Genomic DNA, 17407 nt, shown 5'->3' with positions numbered 1-17407 from the left:
ACAATGTCATAAAGCTGAAATACCAGAGGAACAAAGGTGCACACAATCTTTCGCCACCTCCTTCTTTCACAGGAGTTAATGACTGGCATTAAAAAAAATCCATTACAACTGTAAATGTTATCAGGTCACAGAGGGGCTATAGTGTTACAGCTTGCACAAGCCCCGCAGCCACACACACACACGACTAGGAGAATGGAATGCTTCTGATTGAATATTTGCAGAAAAAGAGACATCAAATATAGATAGAGACACAAATGGAGCTAAAAAAGAAAAGAACAGCTTGGCTAATTCAGTGATGAACCAAGAATTGAGCAACAAAAACATTAAGGAGCTGGACCATGGTCGTAAGACCTCGCACTATCTAGTTTTAAGAAAACTTGGAGACATGCTGCTATATGAAAGTAATCAATGACAGGGTGGTGTGATGCAGCCTGACACAACAGTGATTATTTTCCAATAATAGCATGCCAAAGTGTTTTATTACACTTATTACACTTATACCACAGCAATTTCCCAATGATTTCATTTTTTCATTTATTAACAAACCTCACTTTTATCCATTTATAGTTAGGTTTAATGTTGTGGATCCTGTTCCTGTTCACACTTATTACTGTAAACGGTCTCTGTTATTCCTTCACCAGCCTCTTGGTTTTTCTCTCTGCTTAACTGAATATAATGAAAAAAAAATGTGTTGTGTTATTGAGAACCTGAAACGCACAAAGTGGAAAGAGAAGAAACATGCCCCCTTGGTGGAACACTGGAGGCTCCTTCCAGACAGTCAACAATGCATGAATGTAATGAAGGACGTGCACAGATAAGTGTGGAAATTCATATTCATATTGTTTTTTTTCTGTGAACGAACGGTCAGGATGAAGAGGCTGTGGAGATCTGTGCTATGGCCAAGCACAAGTCTTGTAAAATCAATGCCAAAAACCACACCCCAAGATTTTTTACTTCCAACAAAAGGAGACCAAGTATATGGGAAAATACAAGTACTGTTAATGGGCCACCTTGTGCTTTTGTCCTTCACGCTGCCTCTGGGGGTGATAAAGTGAGAGTTATATGATCCACCTTGGGCAGAAATAGGATGGTTTGTGTGGCCAGCAGCTGTTGTTCAGGTTGGCCTTCTCAGCCACTGCCAAATAAAGAGACAAGATTAACATGGAAACTGGTACATGTTATATCATCAGATGTTCACTACTGTGTGAACTAACAATTTCACACTTATGTTTTTTGTTCATTTTAGATTTTAGATGTAGGTTGTCCATTTTAGCTTCTTAAGGTTCACAGATCTGCAAAATCTTAACATATGGAAAAAGTATGGATATTCTCTTGACACAGTAATAGAGACTCATTAGGCATTTTTTGGTGTTTGCATGCTCATTAATGATGTGCAGTTGACAGCATATCTAAAATAGCATCATATGAATGCACTTGATGAAAAGAAGCATGAATAAAAGCATCAGTAGATTCATTTACATTCATATTTCATCTTAGTGTAAATATCTTCCAGATCTCTGATTTCTGCGCTCACTCAGACTGACATGTGCAGTAGCCAATCACCAATGAGCATGTAATGTTCAATAAAGACCTACCCTTTCCATTTTGAGTTGAAGTTGAATTTCTGAATTTGCTGTTGTGTTTTCACATTTGCTGATGTGTTTTGGTTTTGCTGTTGTCTTTTGACTCAACAGTCTACATTTTGACATCAGGATCGAAATATATTATTTTTTGTATTGATACCTCCTCGCTAATGCAGAAATAGCACATTTCATCATTTCCCTTCATGACGGAGTGAAAGGCTTTTAAAATGATTTACAGAACTGAACATAGAATTGCCATCAAGTTAATGGCCAGAACACTGTTGCTGAACGTGTGTACTCTGTACCAGCTCTAATGGGACAGCACAGGCCAGAGGTAAAAACATATTTTTGCAGCCGCACAGCCCAGTGTACACTGTAGAATCAACATTTTGTCAGCGAGCAGGTAAAAATAAGAACGAGAGCCCTTGTGGAGAGCAGGTTGTGTATAAATGAGAAAGTTTATGCTGCTCAGTCTGCTTTTGACATATACACATTTGGATTGACTGACAGCAGCCCAGATGTGTCTCTGCCTCCAGGTTGACAGGCTGTTCAGTGCACATCAAACACACTGACAATAAGATCTCAGAAGACACGCGGAGCTATTCCATTTACAAGTTTATATTAATGAGAAAAAAAGACTTGCCTTAAGATGTTCTTCAGAAACTCACAGGAACTGCCAGTCTGAGTTGGACCTGTGAAATGGATCACAAACTTCACATTTATCATCTTTAATAAAAACATATAGACAGGATTAAAAAGCCATGGTGTGCAAATGTAAATATGTATAACAGCAGAAAAAAGATCTCATAGCACTAACATTAGCTGTAAAATGTGTTGGAAACATCTGCAATCTATATTCAAGCAACACAACTAAAATGCCTCATAGAAAGCTACTCATATGATAATCAGTATTAAATCCAACAGATGAACATGGTCATAAATGCTTATGAAGCATCAAAGCTGGAGAATACTGAAAAACAGCTCATCACCTGTCCCCACCAAAGGCCCTCTAATATACAGCATAGCTTTAATTGGGTCTGTGTTTTCCAAAGAAAAAGCATAAAAAAGCATAAAATTCACCTCAAGCAGGCTCCATTTATCCATCAACAGCCCCTGATTGATGTGATGAGAGTTGTGTCTGTGACCCTTTCCCAGCCAAGTGCTGAAAACCTATTTGTTTTATTACATTTTTAAGGAATCTTTCTTTAATACAGTCTATTAAGGCTGTCTTACAAATCTCCCCTGACTCGACCCCATCTACAGCCTGATCAATTTTTATACTGCTGATCCGTCCCCTTCCTCCTCATTTTTCCTCCACAAAATTCACATTATATAGGATTTTCTTATGGAACATTTGCCATAAAAATATGTTACTACCCCTCGTGAGATGAGCAGGCGGCTGCTTCCCAATGACAGAGGGCTTCAGTGAAGATAAAACTTGTTTCGGCGGTAAGCAGAACTGTTTAAATGTTATTTATTTTCATGCTCCAAAGAAAATATATTGTGAAGCGCAACATTGATTTAGCACATAACAATGTGTCTGGAAGGGCGTGCTTTGGGCGGAGGCAAAGACCGATTTATGAATCCTTTGCTCAACTCATTTAATTGAATTTTCCAAATCTCTCGCAACACACAAATAATCAATACCTGTGCTGTGAGCAGCAAACTTGCTTCAGAATTATTGTGCTCTCTTTTTTCCATTTTTTGCTCATCAGCACATGCTTTGTAGGACTGGTGCTAACTTTGTAATGTTTGAAAATGTCAAGAAATGTACAGTCCAACTGTTCAGTGGAAATGACTGTACCAAAAAGATTCCAAACTTTCCCAAGTTTGAGTGATGTACCGTTCTCATGGATGTTTACAGAAGCCAATGGGAGGATTTAGGGGACGATACACTCACCATTAAGGGCATGGATTCAAAGGTTTGTCTGTGGAAGTTAAAATATCCATGTGAATTTTCTCAGCTGTCTTGGCACTATCACACTGCCTGGCATGCAGTTTGGCCATTACTCAGACTGGTGTCATCTCCATCATGTCAGTTTGGGTGACTGTATGTGCACATGTGTGGGGTTTATAACAGGCTCCATCATCTTTGATGCATGCAAGAATTGTTAATGCTCATTACATTAAGGAGTAAGTGATCTCAAGCCACTTCAATACCTTACCCCATTAATACTCCATTAAACGAAATAAATCACCATCACATTCCCCCTACGTGTGTTTCCTCTGGGTTCTCCAGTTTCCTCTCACTGCCTAAAAACATGCCATAGATGGCTTGGCTGCTCTAAAGTTCCCCTAGGTGTGAATGAGGGTGTGAATGAGTGTGTGAATGTGTTGAATGAGTGTGTGAATGTGCATGGTGCCCCGCGATGGACTAGCCTCACGCACTGTGTTCCTGGGATTCGAGCCTGAACGGGATTACTGAAGATGATTGAATGAATGATCATTATTACAATAAATAACAAAAACTAAAATTATGAGAAATTACTATATCTTGAATTCTCACAGTCTAACTTTTGTGTAAAAAAAGAAACGTTCACCTCACAGAAATGTCACCTCTACAATCCTTTTAAGTCAGGGACTCTCAAAATATTTTTTCATCAGAGACTCATTTAACTGTAAAATAATTTACACTGATGCCCTCAGTACAGATTTATTTTACGAGCATAATCCAACTATTCAAATATTAGGCTCATTATTCAAGTGTATACAATTTATTTTTGTTTATTTGTTCGTGCTGTAGAGCTTTTTATTCCTAAACTTTCCACCAACAGAACACGTAAGTTGGCATTATTTATAATTTGTTACTGTTTTGTTTTTTTTCTTTAATTATTGAGGTTTGGATTAAACCTATTGAATTTTAGTGACCTTTTAAACTGGCTAATAACTACAAGAGCTCAATTACACATGTAACATTGATAATGGTATATAATTTCAACCAATGTAACGAAATAAAACAAAAATCAGAGACCCCCGACTATGCTTCATTCACACCACTTTAATAATCACTGCTCTAAGTGATCTTTATGACCAACTTTACAAAATTTACAAAAGAAGTTTGCCATTTGCTGCATTTCTGATGATGCATTTCTCAATTCAGCACTTTTTCCTGGAAAACACTGACATTTTTAAGTAATCTGTCTTTCTCGCACACCTCTGACATGGACTATAAGCTTATGCAGTATTTGTGTGCTTGAAAAGAGCACAATGACTGACCATGGCTAGTGTAGTTAAATGTCTACTGGGCATTTTTCATTCTGTTTTTTTATTCATTCATCTCAACTACTTCTATCAGTTGAAGATATGTCATTTATGTATTCATGCTGGAATTAAAAAAGAATAATGACGACCATGTGTGAGATAAATAGATATTGAGAGATATTAATTTAGATTTTTCTTGCCTTGCATGTTTACAAATACTGGTTCATTTAAAATGAAGACGTAAGAAGAAAAGATAAAGTTAAAAAAAAAAAAAAAATCCAGCCTAAGCATTATCACCCTACAAGATGTCGAGAATTTATTATATTTAACCAGTATCGTCTCAAGAGGAATGGTACAAAACACAAAATGTCACAAAACAAGCACAGATGACAGAATGTGAAGGCAATATAACTACAGTTAGTGAGGTTAGTCTCACACACACACCAATGCAAAATATTTAACCCCATGTTTTCAATATACCAAGGCGACAGGATTATCTGCCCTGATTTCATCCACTAACACATCCATAGTCAAGCCTTAAACAACAATGTTTACTGAAGGTATGTTTTACAGCAACAAAGGCTCAATTCTCACCGCTGAGTGATCAGTGTGAAACTCTTCTATTTTGTTGTTGTAAGAGAGGCTCTGTGCACTGATACATTTCATGCTCCATCATGTGATCAGAAATGTGACATTCCTGCGGTGCCGAGCTCATGCTCTGAGGTCCTCCAGTGTGACTAATTTAAGCGAGTTTGGGCAACCTTATCTTAAAACTGTTTTGAACTTCACTACAATTCTCCCATTCACTCTCTACAAGTCACCATTATGTGATTGAATCACAAGTGCAGCTTTGCTGAAGGCTGTATATGTGCTTGAAATAATCAAATTAATTCTGTCTCATGAAGAGAAGTGCGTGGTTGTTTGTGCTATGAAAACTAAATATTTTTTCTCAAGAAGAGGGAGTCTTTTATTCTGGCTGTAACTGTAGTGAACATTTATGGCTCTTCAGCATCATGTTAAATGCCAAACCGTTCTCAAACCTCAAAATGTGTACAAGGCGAGAAGCTTTAGAGCTTGAAATCAATCATGGGCCATAAATGAGTGGAACTCCAAATGTTTTCTTTCACTGACGCATTCAAGCAGAGCACAAAGGTCACAACCAGAATACTGTGGGCATTTGAATTAATACAAAAAAACAACAAGAATGAATGAGAGATCACTTGATGTAGCTATATTTATATCAGTGCTGCATCTTTAAGCAACTTTAAGGATCTGTCCATGCAGAACATAAATATTATTCAGTTTTACACAGTCATTTCGTTGAACTCAGTTTCAGGCCACTTACCTTGGAGCCACTTATCGTGCATGTGTGTTGCATTAACATGAAAGTTTACTTTAGAAGCTGTAAGAAAAAAAATAAGTGCTTAGAGCATGATGGACTCAGAACAAAGCTCTAAATAATCATGTTTAAGCCATTTCTGAGCCTTCGCAGGAAACTGTATGGACTGCTGAACAGATATTAATAGAGCTCTTTCTAATAAATTTGGACACAATGTGATGAGGACTCACTCAGCTCTTTGTGTCTCTTCAGTTCAGTGTGCAAGTCAGCAGGACCCATCAGCAAGAAACTCCTCAGCTCACTGTTGCCCTCTACAGGCTGTAATATGCAAAGACAAACTTTACATATTACATATATTATTGCAAGGAAAGGTTACTTTTGCTTTGGAGGTGTGTAGGGGTGTCAAACATACCAGTAAGGACTCAAGTTCTTGCCTGGTCTTCATTAAGGCCTCTAAAGATTCCTCCAATTTAGACCTGAGAAAATCCATTCTGACAAAAGATTGAACAGGTGTAGATTTTTTTAATCACAAGATTTGCATATGTATTACTACAACTCCCTCATCACCCCAGACCTTCTGTTAACATCAGCCAACAAAAAGTCACATTAAAAGTGTGCAGTATAATACTATGATATCTTTCCTTTGGTCTAAATCCAGTCATGGTCACAATTTGGCACTGGAATAGCTCTTTCCAAATGAACACATTCCTAAATTAATGATAAGCTCATTCTCGTTATTGATGTTTTTATATATATTTAACTAGCTTCCTCTTAAATGACTTCACTATAAAATTCAAAACTAATGCTTGTCTTGATGGATTGAGAGAGGGCTCTGTGTTAGTATGCGTTAAAGGGGAAATAGGTCTTTCTTAAACACTCCTTAACCAACTATTTTTAGTGCTGTGTAAATCACGGAGGGATTTTGGCTGGTGATGAAGCTCCCTCCATGTCCTGTCATTAAATTCTGATCAGTCATAATGACCATCAAGCTGAGTGGGACGAAGGAAATATTCTTTAATGATGAGAGATATCCTTTCGTTTTAATGGTCTTACAATGCCACTAGTAGAAACTACATAAAAATTAAACAAGGCTGGTGCACACAGTTTAAATATAGAAATGCTAATTCCACAGAAAACACAACTGAATCTACAATTTATAGACAGATGACCAATTCGATAAAAAAAAAAAAAATGCTTTGGGGCCATTTTGCTGGCATAGTCTGGCCTCACCTGTCTCCTTAAATATAAGCGTCTCAGCAAATCAAAACAACCTTCCTGGTCTCTTCCTGGAAGACCCCATTCCCCATCTACAGGCCACAAGGGCTCACTGAATAGTTTGATGAGTCTGAAAATATTATAAATCAAATGCTATGGCCTTCACAGTCACCATCTCTCAACTCAGTTGAACACCTATGGGAGATTTTGGAGATTTTATTAGACAGCACTCTCTAACACCATCATCAAAACACTATCTGAGGGAATATCTTTTAGAAGAATGGCATTCATCCTTCCATTACAGTTCCAGAGACTTGTAGAATCTGTGCCAAGGTGTTCTGGTGGCTTGCGGTGGCCCAGCACCTTACTGAGATGATTTATGTTGCTTTTTCCTATGATTTATCACCTGTATGTAACTAATTAGATGATAACAATACATTAGGGCATGGCACAAAAACTATCACATATGCTATATTTCTTATGATGCAATATAGTACTGAAAATATACTATATAATGATCTATTGATATTTGTTAATATACTTACAGTTTAATTATATAGTCATCTTTTATCAGTTCTGTGGCCAATTTGCAACAAAAAGGCCTTTTACAACAAATTTAACCCTGATATGATAACATACCTAAACTCATAAACATAAAACTATGCTAGAGGAAGCACTGCCTTACATACTGTATATACACTGACCTCTCTGTTTCTGTCTGTGGCTGTTGTGCTTCCAGGGCATAGACAGTGGTCCCACTGGTTTTGTAATTACCTGCTGATGAAGCACTAAATGTCAGTAATCCATCACATCACAGTGGACAGCGATATTAGTGAAGGTGATGAAGAGGCACAGTCTAATAGCAGGATTCCACAGCACTACAGTGCTAAAGCTAATGAGACATTTTATGATACCTGCATAAATACCTGAATAAACATGACTTAAAACATAGCCCTGTTGTATGCTTAATTCTGATTGGTCAGAACGACTGTCTATACCGGTTACAACAAGTGGCAACAGCAACTAACTTGCTTTTTCAGTGGACATTCCACAGCATTAAACATAATTATAAACGGACAAAAAGATTGACATGTCATTCTTTATTTAATTATTTATTTATTTATTTTACTGTTAGTGTTGGCAAATTGCTGTGGCGTAAGAGGAATAAAACACTTTGGGACATGCTGTTATTGGAAAATAGTCAACTCTGGGGTGATAAAAGTATCTCCACTTATTGTCAGGCCGCGTCACACCACTCCATCAGTGGTTATTTTCCCATAACAGCACACCCCCATGTGTTTTATTTCTTACTTAATGGCAGTCTCTTTGTGTCTTAAAGGACTTAAGTGTTCTAGGAAATTTGTGGAGTTTTACTTTTAGCACTTTTATCATAATAAAGGAAGAGCAGAAAACAGAAAACACTTTACAGCTGTGGGAACTAGTTACTTTTCAAAATAAAATTTTCCCTCCTCTCCTGAAAGGCAGTTCTGTACTCGCATCTCCTGTGAGCATAATATATATTTCAGTTCTTATTCGTGACAGTCATCAATATAGTTATCAACATACAGTATGTATAAACAGCAATTTTGGACTCCAGTACCTTGGGTTTTGGCTGTTGGGGTCATGGGCTTCATTCCAGTCAAAGGGGAACAGTTTCTGTCCTTGGTGTGCCGCTTGACTGGAGTCTAGAGTAAACAATGTTGAACAACTAAGTCATATTGTTATAATTTCATCAAGTAAACCTACCATATAGAATTACTGACTCTACTTAAACTGTTGCTGTGCATAATTTGCACCCCTCTACCCCATCCTTCAGCAGAAAGGGGCTAACAGTCACCAGTTAATGTTTAGTATGTGGACTATTCTGCTGATTTTATAACAGTCATATAATCTAGTAGTAATGGCAGTAATAGTTCATATAATCTATCCAATACTGTTCTGTTGTCCTGTCTCATTATTGTATATTTCGCACTCATCTCACACATTTTCGTTTTATGCAGTTGTGTACTGTTCTGCTGTATTGTCTGTCACACCAGAGACCTAAAGAAACAATATTTTGTTCCATTGTATACAAGTTACATGAAGGACTGACAATAAAACCTGCTTGACTTGAAATTATATGTATACTGTAAACACTGAGCTATAGTCTCCAACTGTACAGCTACCAGGGTGGCCCAACAGGGTTGGTGTGTGTAATAAAGTGGTGAGTAAAAATAATGCTCTGATAGCTGTCTGCCTGAGACATAGTACCACACATATAGTTCTGTGTCACTACCCTACTGAAAATGGTCACCACCCAAGTCATATCTAGTGACTGTCCCGTTATAAGGGGCTGACAAACAGTTTGTAGCAGCAGGTTCATTACAGTCAGTAATAATATAACTTTAAACTGATCTATATGGGGGTTGGGGGTTTGAATCCCACCTCTGCCCTGTGTGAGCAGAGTTTGCATGTTCTCCCCGTGCTTCAGGGGTTTCGTGCGTGTATTCCGGTTTCCTCCCCCAGTCAAAAGACATGCGTTGTAGGCTGATTGGCATTTCCAAATTGACCATACTTTGTGAATGGGTGTGTGAGTGTGTGTGCGATTGTGCCCTGAGATGGATTAGCACCCCATTCAGAGTGTCCCCTGCCTTGTGGCCCAAGTCCCTGGGATAGGCTCCAGGCTCCCCTGTGTAGGATAAGCAATATGGAAAATGTATGCATGTATGGATGGATGGATGGATGGATGGATGATCTATATATTATGTGTATTTAATGAACTGGCAACTGAGTGTATTGAAGGTGATACCACACTAAAAAATCACATTTAAAACGATAAACAGGGGTGTCAGGAAACCAGTCATGCTGTGAGCTCACGTTTTCCTTGTCTTCTACCTGAAGGCTTCTTTTGACACTGTGAAAGAAAATATGGTGATGAATTCTGGTATTTTCACCAAACTTTACATAAATACTGATCTCAAGATACAGACACAATGAGGCAGACAGCACATAAAAACACAGCGAGCTAACAACTAGGCGAGAAAAACAACATAATGTCATGTATAGTGTGTGAAAGCTAGCTAAAGAACTCATTCATGCAACCAGCTAACAAACTTAACCTAACTAGAAAGCTAGCGGTATGTCTAGCTAAAGCTTACGAAAACAAAGTAAGGCAGAAAATACTAACACAGCAAGGTCAACAAATATAACTTACGGCATTGTTTTGCTGCTTTTTTGCTTACTATAAATTAAATTCTAATGTCTTCAGGCTTCAGTGTAACTAAACAACAGTTTAAACAGCTTCAATAATCCTGTTTGTATTGTGGCGCCGCGCGGCGGTGATATACGACCCCGGGAAACGACTAAATGAATTAATTAATTTAAAAAAATAACTTTCAGATACTGTGTGTTACTGTGTGTTTGCGTTGTACGTACATGATATATTATACTGTAACTTCATAAAACGATGAACTATTATACCTGTATATTTTATATAAACATCGAAATAGTTACAAAATATTTGAGGAACGTTTTGGGGAGTTGTTTTCCCCGGATAAAGTTTAACTGCGCACCAGCGATTGGTCTAGTTGATGCAGACCCGAGTTGCCATAGCCGCAATTTCTAAGCCAAATTTGGATGGGTTGAAAACAGGTGAAAAAAGGAAGCCAAGATTTCGTTTTATAGTAAATAATCGGGATGACATGTCAATTTCCGCAAACAAAGGGGAGTAAGTGTAGTGTATCTACGATGTACAGAAACATTTCTGTAACATATATTGTAAAGATTGAGGGAAAAGTGGAGGGAGTGGATAATGGCCGAAATCTCTGCTTTATGGGGTGGTTTTGGTAGGAAAGTTGACTGAGATCTGGCAACCCTGATGAGTTTACAAGCACTGTATTTATAGTTAGAAAAGCAGTTCTGAAGGACGTATGTGATGTCTGCTTGAAGGATTTTGTGGACAGCATTATAAGTTGAAAAGAGACAGGTTTGTGTAGGTTCCCCTGAGGTGCTTGAAGTACCGGATAAGCTGATAGATGGAAAGATCACATAAACAATCAGAAAACCTAAAACATTTTTAGTTAATTTAGTGAAGTAATATGAAACCTGGAAAATATATACAGGCTGTACATTGTGCATGTGTTCAAATCAATATCATGTAAATTCAAAGTTAATGCAATGCAATTTAAGTGAGACTGGGCCTGAGTTCTTTCTAGCCTAGACTGTAGATTCCTGCAGCCTATCAGTGACATCAGGTGATTACACATTTTGTTGAAATGCCTACATTTGATCTCCAGTTGGACTGATATTTTTCTGCCCTTGTCACTGACAAATCCATATCACATGATCAGCAGTGATGGAGAATGTGCATGTGATATACTGTTGAGGGTGAATGCAAACTTGATGGATTATTTATTTGGTCATCCTTTACCCCTCAAAATGCCTTTGGAGGAGAAACTAAAAGTAGAAAGACTAAACCAATACTGTACATTCAAAATGCAAATTACACAAAAGAACAGATGACAGAACCATAAGTGCAATGAAAGGGTTACATATCTTTTATTTACCATGTTTTGAAGGAGACAGCATGTTACATTTTCTTTTTAATAAATCAGATGTTTTATCATCAAAGAGTGTGAGGGTGAAAATACTTCACAACTGAAATCACAACCTTTATTTATTAAAAGTTTATTTTCTCCCACTTTAATCTTGTGGGCTATTTTGTGTAGATTCATGACATATAATACCAATTAAGTACAATACAGTTGTACTGAAATATGGGAAAGGTCAAGGAATATTTATGAATACTTATGTAAGGCACTGTACTGCCCTGTGATGAACTGGCATTTAAAAATAGATACTCTTAATATAGAAGGAGCAATTAATGTCTAATGTTTATGATCATATCTGTGAATGGCCTGCAGTATTTCAATTTTCTCCTGCTCTATATCTTCTTATGGCTAATTCCTGTCTTTTCACTGTCTCATCTTTTTTTATATCATACACACAAGGTACAAACAGAATACACTGCTGCACACTAGCTGGGAACAAATAATGGGTCTGATATTTATTGTCCATCACCTTTTGATTAAGGCAATAATACATCAGTGTTATGACCAAGCAGGCACAGTGCTTTTGGGGCATTTTATTAAAGCAGAAGATCTAAAATAGCCCAGTAAGTGTTGGTTTCTCTGAAATATACAATATGCTAGAGTACAAAAGTTTACATACCCTTATAACAAAATGAAGACAATTAAATCTCTTTTTTTTCCCCAGAAGATTTAGTGTGTTAGATTTCACAGGTGTTTCTTCATTATTCCAAGTGAAAAATGGCTAAATATGATATTTTAATATTTTACTAGTTAAAGAAACCAACCAAATATCAGTTCATGTCCCTGAATATGATATAAATATTCCTTAATAACTTGTATGCCTATCCTTTAGCTTTTTAACTGCCTACAACCTTTTAAATTCTTTCATATCCTCTGAAGAGCATGACATCCGCTCAGTTTCAGTATAACTTGATGTCAATTGTATTGAAATGCAATAAAATATTTAAAATTAAATTATTATATAAATTCATCTTTTTTGTCACTGAAAAACAATGAGGTGCAAACTATCTTTGGACCACATTTTAAATGATGCAGCTAAATTATTTTTTCTTTATATAAAAATTACTTAAAAATTTTTATTAAAGCCTCATTGCTCACAGTTGCACTATACTTTATCTCAATTTAATATCCTATAAGCTATAATATTTTTTAAAAAAAAAATTTTCTTAAACTTCTTGGAGGTAAACACACTTCCTGTCGACATGTGTTGAGCTTTCTTATCGATCCCTTTCCTTTTGTTTGCACTCTTTTTGACTTTAACCTCAGCTAGTTTGCTTTACTGCAGAAAAATTATGGCCAAACTTGTCAAAGAAAAAGGACCCGGGAAAAGCTAGATGCACTCAAATGAAGAACGAGGGCTTTGAGATTACTACAGAGAGTTCTAGTACCTTGCTTCCAGCCATATTGCCTCAGCCTAAGGCCTCATAATTGGGAGATGGGATTGGAGAGTTAGCATGGCTAGGTGCTGTGTTTTTATGGTGTGTGTGTGTGTGTGTGTGTGTTTGTGTGCAGGACTGTAAATTAAAGGCATTCTGCCCTGGTGACAGGGCAGTGTATTAGCTCAGCAGAGTGACCCATCTCTTCGAGACATTACATCAGGGCCTTTTCAAGTGGACACACGCCCCAGGCACTTTTCTTCATTTTGATTCGGGGTGGACAAACCACCCAAGTGTTATGGTTTGATACTTTACACATTTCACAGCTCAACATAAATACTGAGAGGAAATTGCTTTTGTTAAAGAAGTGTCATTCACCGACACATGTTTTTAGCCCTCTCTAAAAGATGTGTTAAAGCATTTTGACCATTAAAAATGCTGTATGGTACCTCAGGACTATTTATTTCCTAAAATGACTCTCAGATGGGTCAGAATGAGGCTGTTATTCCTGAGTTTTTGATTACTTCTATATGATTTACAGTTTATTTGCAGTACCATTTCTGCTGGACTTTTTAACAACAGCCATTAAAAGAAAAATACTCTATAATTTAGACAGACATTTATGTAATGTTATATCTGTGATACATTATATATTTATGTCCGAAACTATGCTCAGTTTTCACCTCATAAAACCATTTTAATTATGATTTTTTTGAAACATTTGAATTATATCCTAGGAGTCTAGTATTGTTAAACAACACTGGTCCAGTAATATGTTGGCTTTGTTTGAATTCAGCTGTAATGGCGCCATCCTGTGGTTGCAAATAATTATTTTTATTTATGAAGCTTGTGGTTGTGTTCCATTATTTACAGTACAGTGTAATTTGGGGCAGTTTCATTACTTTATCAAGTTAAACAAAGTTTGTTAAGTCTTAAAGAAGTTAGGGACAGAGTCAACATCTGTGAACCTACTGAGAAGGAATTAAGATCTGAGGCAATTTCCTTTCCAAAACAGTAACACATGGTGCACGAAGCAAAGTCACTGAGTGTGCATTAAAAGCAGTACTGAAATGTAGATATTATTGGGTCAGTTTGCCAGATTAAGCAAAAGCACATCCTCTTTAGTGTGATCAGTGATGTTAAAAGTATTGCAGATCTGATATCAGAAAACCAAGTACATATAGATTATGTGGGTTTAGCCGACAGCAGTAGTTTTGCTAAAGTTCTTATGATTTATTTCATGAGCACATGAATACTCATTGTACCTTTAAAATGAATGAATGAATTCATTCCTCAGTGTTTTTTTTTTTTTTTTTATGTGTGCGTATACTGATGATCTTTTACTGCTATATAAAGCTTTAAAGCTTTACTCTAATAGCTAATTAATGGTGGGCCACATGCAACATCCCCAGTAAAAGATACATACTAAAGGTACAAATGATGTACCTTTGATGGTACCACCCCAATGTCAAGTGAAAAGTGCAGTTTGCTACCTTTATTTCTTGTGACTTACTCGTGAATATTCTCACATGTACACCCTGAAGTCTGGCACTTCCCAAAGACCTGTTTATGCCCAACACTCACATTGTCCTTTAGTGGATAATCTGTATACCTGCATCTTCTAAGAATTATAATGATTCTCCTTTGCTCATACCAAGACTGTTAATGACAACATGATCATGACCCAACATAATATATCATTTTAACACATTTATCGTGGTTTTCCTTTTCTCTTTATGACTGTCTATTGTAATGTACATAATTCCACTATCTGGTGTGACTGAGTCAAGAATGGGTTCCCTTTTGAGTCTGGTTCCTCCAAAGGTTTCTTCTTGATGTGGTCAGTTTCAAAAACATTATGTTAACATCTGCAAGCAGACTGAGTCCATATTCTTGTTAGGTGGTGCTGGAGAGGAGTGTGCTGCTGTACTGTCTTGTTCCATAAGATGGTGCTGTCACACTCCTCCTAGGTGCTGGATTTCACTGGGAATGGCCTCATCTAATGCAGAGTGACTAGCAGAGTGAAAAGAAATCACTGTAACTATAGTCTCTTTTATTAATTCATGAAATTGTGAGGTTAATTGTGACCACCTAAATTAGAGCTTAATAGTAGTTTAGAGAAGACTCATTTGTTTAGCAGTAGCCTAAATTTCCTTTTCTTTATATCTTATACAAATAATAGGATTACACAGACTGGATTCAAGGTTATATCTATGCTTTTCACAGTAATTCAGATCCTCCCCTCTTTTCACTTGATGTCCTTCAAAATACAGCTGCTGTAGTGTCTGTACTTACGTTTTGTTTGCTGTGTGTAAGTGAATGCTGGACAGGAATGCAAATAAGTTGAAGGCAGCAGTTGCAGTAGGTTTAGTGAGAGTATGTTCAACTGTGAAGGGTTTACAAGCATGGCTGGTATACAGGATTTAGTGTTGTGAACGATGCCCTAATAATTTTAGCTTACTAGTTTTTTACTTCATAATAACAAAAAAGTGAAACAATGCTATTTTCATAGTCTTTCCAGCAGGAACCAGCTTCTAAAAATATATTATACATGCACCATCCACTTTATTAAACTCTAGAGACTTTTGAGTGTGAAAATCCCAGGAGCTCAGCAGTATCTGATATACTCAACCAGCCCATCTGGCATACCACAGTTAAAATCACACAGATCACATGTTTTCCCCATTCTAAGGTTTGACGTGAACATGAAGTGAAGCTCTTGACCTGTATCTGCATGATTTTATGCATTGTGCTGCTCCTACATGATTGGCTGATTAGATAACTGCATAAATAAGCAGGTTTACAGGTGTTCCTAATAAAGTGTACGGTAAGTAAATATTATATAGTATATATGTCTTTAGGAACAGAATTATTATTATTATTATTATTATTATTATTATTATTATTATTAAACCTTTATTTATATACCAACTTGCATACATTGCACTAAATGCAGCTCAGAATGCTTTAAAAAAATAGTCAAAAAAAATTAATAAATAAAATAGACACATAATAAAAATGCAACAAATAATAGCAATGGCAGAAAATAAAATAAATTATTTAAATAATAAAAGTCATATCAAAAATACCATGCCAGTAAAGGTGTGGCAAATAATACAAGCTAGTTACATGTTAAATGTTTTAGCCATTTTATCAGTGATAGTTTAGATTATTGTTAATGAGTTCCCAGATCTTTGGTGGATAAAAACAATTCTAATTCACCACTCTTTTAAAGTTTCATATAAGCTTATTGCTTATTCTTTCTGTACAACACTGGTATTCAGTAGCTAGGGTAACACACAAGTAGCTAGGGTAACACACATTCCAGACACTCAGGCCTACAGCCTATTCACTCCTGGCCTTTAATGCACAAGCAGGCCTGAATGTCTATTTATACCCCTCAACCAATTCTTTTGCCCTTTGACTTTATCTACTGTAACCGTAGACCAGAAGACTAAATGTCATATGGCACATTAATAGGGTATTTAAACTACACTGTACATCTCTTCTGTACAGCATGCAAGAAATCAAGCGCCAGTTTCTCCCCAAGAAAAACTAGTATTTAGGGTTCCATGAAACAGATTGCTGTTTCTCTTTGGGGATTTTTTAGTATGACTGCTAAATAAGCCTGGATTGTTTTCAACCCATTATTTATGAATATTTTGAGAGATATTGCTAACCGAATCTATTGCTTTTAACCTATATTTTTCAAACTGCAGTGTCATGACAATGTGCAAACATTGCATCATGATAAACTCTGTCCTTTCTTTGAAAGGAGTCCTGTTCAAACCAGATGCAGCAATCAAACTAAGCTCTGACTAGAAGCCCATATTTCCCAACAAAAAAGTCTCCAGCTGAAAATTGCGCCATTTTGTTTTTCGTCATGGTCGTTCTCAATTTGAGCACTGATCTGCTGATTATTAAGTCCTTCATGACTTGGATCAAGTGTGCTGAATGTAGGGAAATCTTCAAACTGTTCAAGGTGTAACAGCCAAATCAGTCGCTGCCATTTTGTGTACTGAATGTTATAAAGTATTGTACTTTCCCACCACTGTCACTCAGAGCAACCTTAAATAGACGACACGTCTCCAGACTTTGTAAATG

The 17407-nt window shown here is 36.8% G+C and overlaps 1 protein-coding gene across 3 annotated transcripts; it reads right to left on the bottom strand.

Annotated features, from left to right (window-relative positions):
* Positions 1–35: 35 nt before the first annotated feature.
* On the bottom strand, positions 36–10883 carry itgb3bp (integrin subunit beta 3 binding protein). 3 transcript variants are annotated; one of them, XM_053231941.1, is made up of 9 exons: positions 10753–10883; positions 10195–10231; positions 8939–9023; positions 8043–8115; positions 6536–6614; positions 6354–6441; positions 6130–6186; positions 2227–2275; positions 36–1135 (listed from the first exon to the last, which is right to left on the bottom strand). In XM_053231941.1, the coding sequence occupies exons 3-9, from the start codon at positions 8970–8972 to the stop codon at positions 1129–1131; spliced, it is 387 nt and encodes a 128-aa protein (XP_053087916.1). In that variant the 5' UTR covers positions 8973–9023; positions 10195–10231; positions 10753–10883; the 3' UTR covers positions 36–1128. The 3 variants fall into 3 exon arrangements, with proteins under 3 accessions (XP_053087916.1, XP_053087915.1, XP_053087914.1); XM_053231940.1 differs by lacking the exon at positions 10753–10883 and adding an exon at positions 10532–10694 and having other exon boundaries at positions 8043–8112; XM_053231939.1 differs by lacking the exon at positions 10753–10883 and adding an exon at positions 10532–10690.
* Positions 10884–17407: the final 6524 nt, after the last annotated feature.

This window comes from Pangasianodon hypophthalmus, chromosome 2 (assembly GCF_027358585.1).
Source record: "Pangasianodon hypophthalmus isolate fPanHyp1 chromosome 2, fPanHyp1.pri, whole genome shotgun sequence".
Classification (NCBI taxonomy): domain Eukaryota; kingdom Metazoa; phylum Chordata; class Actinopteri; order Siluriformes; family Pangasiidae; genus Pangasianodon; species Pangasianodon hypophthalmus.
The sequence above is the reverse complement of the archived record's forward strand: the minus strand, read 5'-3'. Positions and strand labels throughout refer to the sequence as shown.